The sequence below is a fragment of the Lycium ferocissimum genome, chromosome 1 (genome assembly GCF_029784015.1).
Source record: "Lycium ferocissimum isolate CSIRO_LF1 chromosome 1, AGI_CSIRO_Lferr_CH_V1, whole genome shotgun sequence".
In the NCBI taxonomy this organism is placed as follows: domain Eukaryota; kingdom Viridiplantae; phylum Streptophyta; class Magnoliopsida; order Solanales; family Solanaceae; genus Lycium; species Lycium ferocissimum.
The window spans coordinates 22,288,807-22,290,629 of NC_081342.1; the positions used below are offsets into that span (position 1 = coordinate 22,288,807).

At 38.9% G+C, this 1,823-nt stretch overlaps 1 protein-coding gene across 1 annotated transcript; it reads right to left on the bottom strand.

Moving 5' to 3' along the window:
• Window positions 1-1,613, bottom strand: LOC132052366 (protein WHAT'S THIS FACTOR 1 homolog, chloroplastic). The gene has a single exon (XM_059443876.1). The coding sequence runs from the start codon at window positions 1,539-1,541 to the stop codon at window positions 291-293; it is 1,251 nt and encodes a 416-aa protein (XP_059299859.1). The 5' UTR covers window positions 1,542-1,613; the 3' UTR covers window positions 1-290.
• Window positions 1,614-1,823: the final 210 nt, after the last annotated feature.

Here is a 1,823-nt window from a genome sequence, read left to right on the forward strand (position 1 = left end):
TGAAAAGATGCAGTTGCTTTGCAATGTGTTCTACTAATGTCAATTGACAATGAGCAATGCCATATTTCCCAGAACTTTCTGCGATGCTAGTCAGTAAACCATTATAGCGTGGGGTGAAACCCAGTGATGAACCCTTGCTCCGAGGCAAGCACAAGTTTGCAGAAAAAAGAGTGACTTGATACAAACAACCATTCTATGCAAGGCATCTTTTGGCTTGTTCTATCAAAAGAAAAATCCTCTCTGAAATGTAGCATCTTCAAAATGAAAAATCCGGCACTGAACCCAAGATATTATTGCTCGGCATCTTCCTCCTCTCCCAGTAGCTCCTCTTCGCATTTGTGATCGTCTAGTCCAACATTGCTAACTGCCATCATTTTCATGTCCTCCTGAACCATCTCTCTCTGCAACTTCAATTGCTCAGCTCTCTGTCTGTGGCCCTCATCAAGTAACTCAATAAATTTGTCTTTAATCTCAAGAAGTGGGTCTCGATCTATCAGCTCACCATCCTTGTATGCTTCCCTAAGCATTGCAGTTTTAATCCCGCCCTTCAACGACACATAAAACAACCCCGAATGCCTAGTAAATACATTCGAGAACGCATTTGAAAACCTATATTCATCACTGAACTTCCCTAAAATGGGGATGGCAACCCGCTTATAAATAGAAAGCGATAACAACTCATGAAAAACCCCAACATTCCTCTTCTCCATCTCTCGCGAAGATTGATCCAAATGCGATACATCATCGTATGGCGATATATAAGGAAGCTCCATCCAATCTCGAATCCACTCTCTCACTTCCTTCCTAATGAAAAAACCCGGTGGAAGTTTCCAATTAAACGCTGGCCTAGTTCTAATCCCCGTTAACATCGATTCTTCCTCAGCTCTTAGCTCAATCACCGACTTCGCAAACTCGGGGTTCCACGTAACCAATTGCAAAAACGATTTTCCCTCCCCAGGTTCACCAATTAACTTAAAACACTCCGAATATTTCGGCACCAAATTTACCAAAACATCATTTGGGAACCCAAATTCCCTCTTCACCTGTAACAATTTATCTGCACTTACAACTTTATCCTTAGACATCATTAAAAGTTTACATAATTTAGCCACCAATAAAGATTCATTTTCAACATAAATCCTACTCTCCTCATCCAAGAATTGCCTTAATCTTTCACTAGGCCGAACAAACATAACCGGGTCAGCTTTGGGTCTGACCCGACCCGAATAAGTATCGAATAAACCCGGGTTAAAATCAAGAAAAGTCTTGATTTTTACAGTTAGTCTCAATCTTTGACGGCGTTTTTCTAAATAGTGAAGTGGGATTACCTGACCCGGTTCGTTTAACACTTCTTTAACAACTCTAGCACAAAGTTTCCATTTTTTGTCGTTTTCAATTGCTTGGTCTAGTTTTGGGTCTTTACGCCATGCTACTTTGAGACTCGAAATTGATGCTTTGAATTGCATGAAAACACCCCCAAATTCATTGGGTTTATGGTTTGTTGTTCTGAGTGAATGTATAAGGTGGTTCTTCAAGTACATACTTGGGTTTACGGTTTTTGGTACAATTGAAGAATCGGAATGTGTAGAATTATGGATTATACGGTTTAGGGTTTATCAATAAAAATTGTCCAAAATAGGTGTTTGGGAACTAAGGCAAAACTGCACTTGGCAAAAGAAGCAGTCAATCTTTAATGGTATTGCTCAATTCTGAAAAAATATTAATAAATTGAAATAATTTAGTAAATTTCACATTATAGATTTCTTGGCTTAATTTTTATTAAAGTGACACTTATTTCGAGCTGGGAGAATACAAGATGTCAT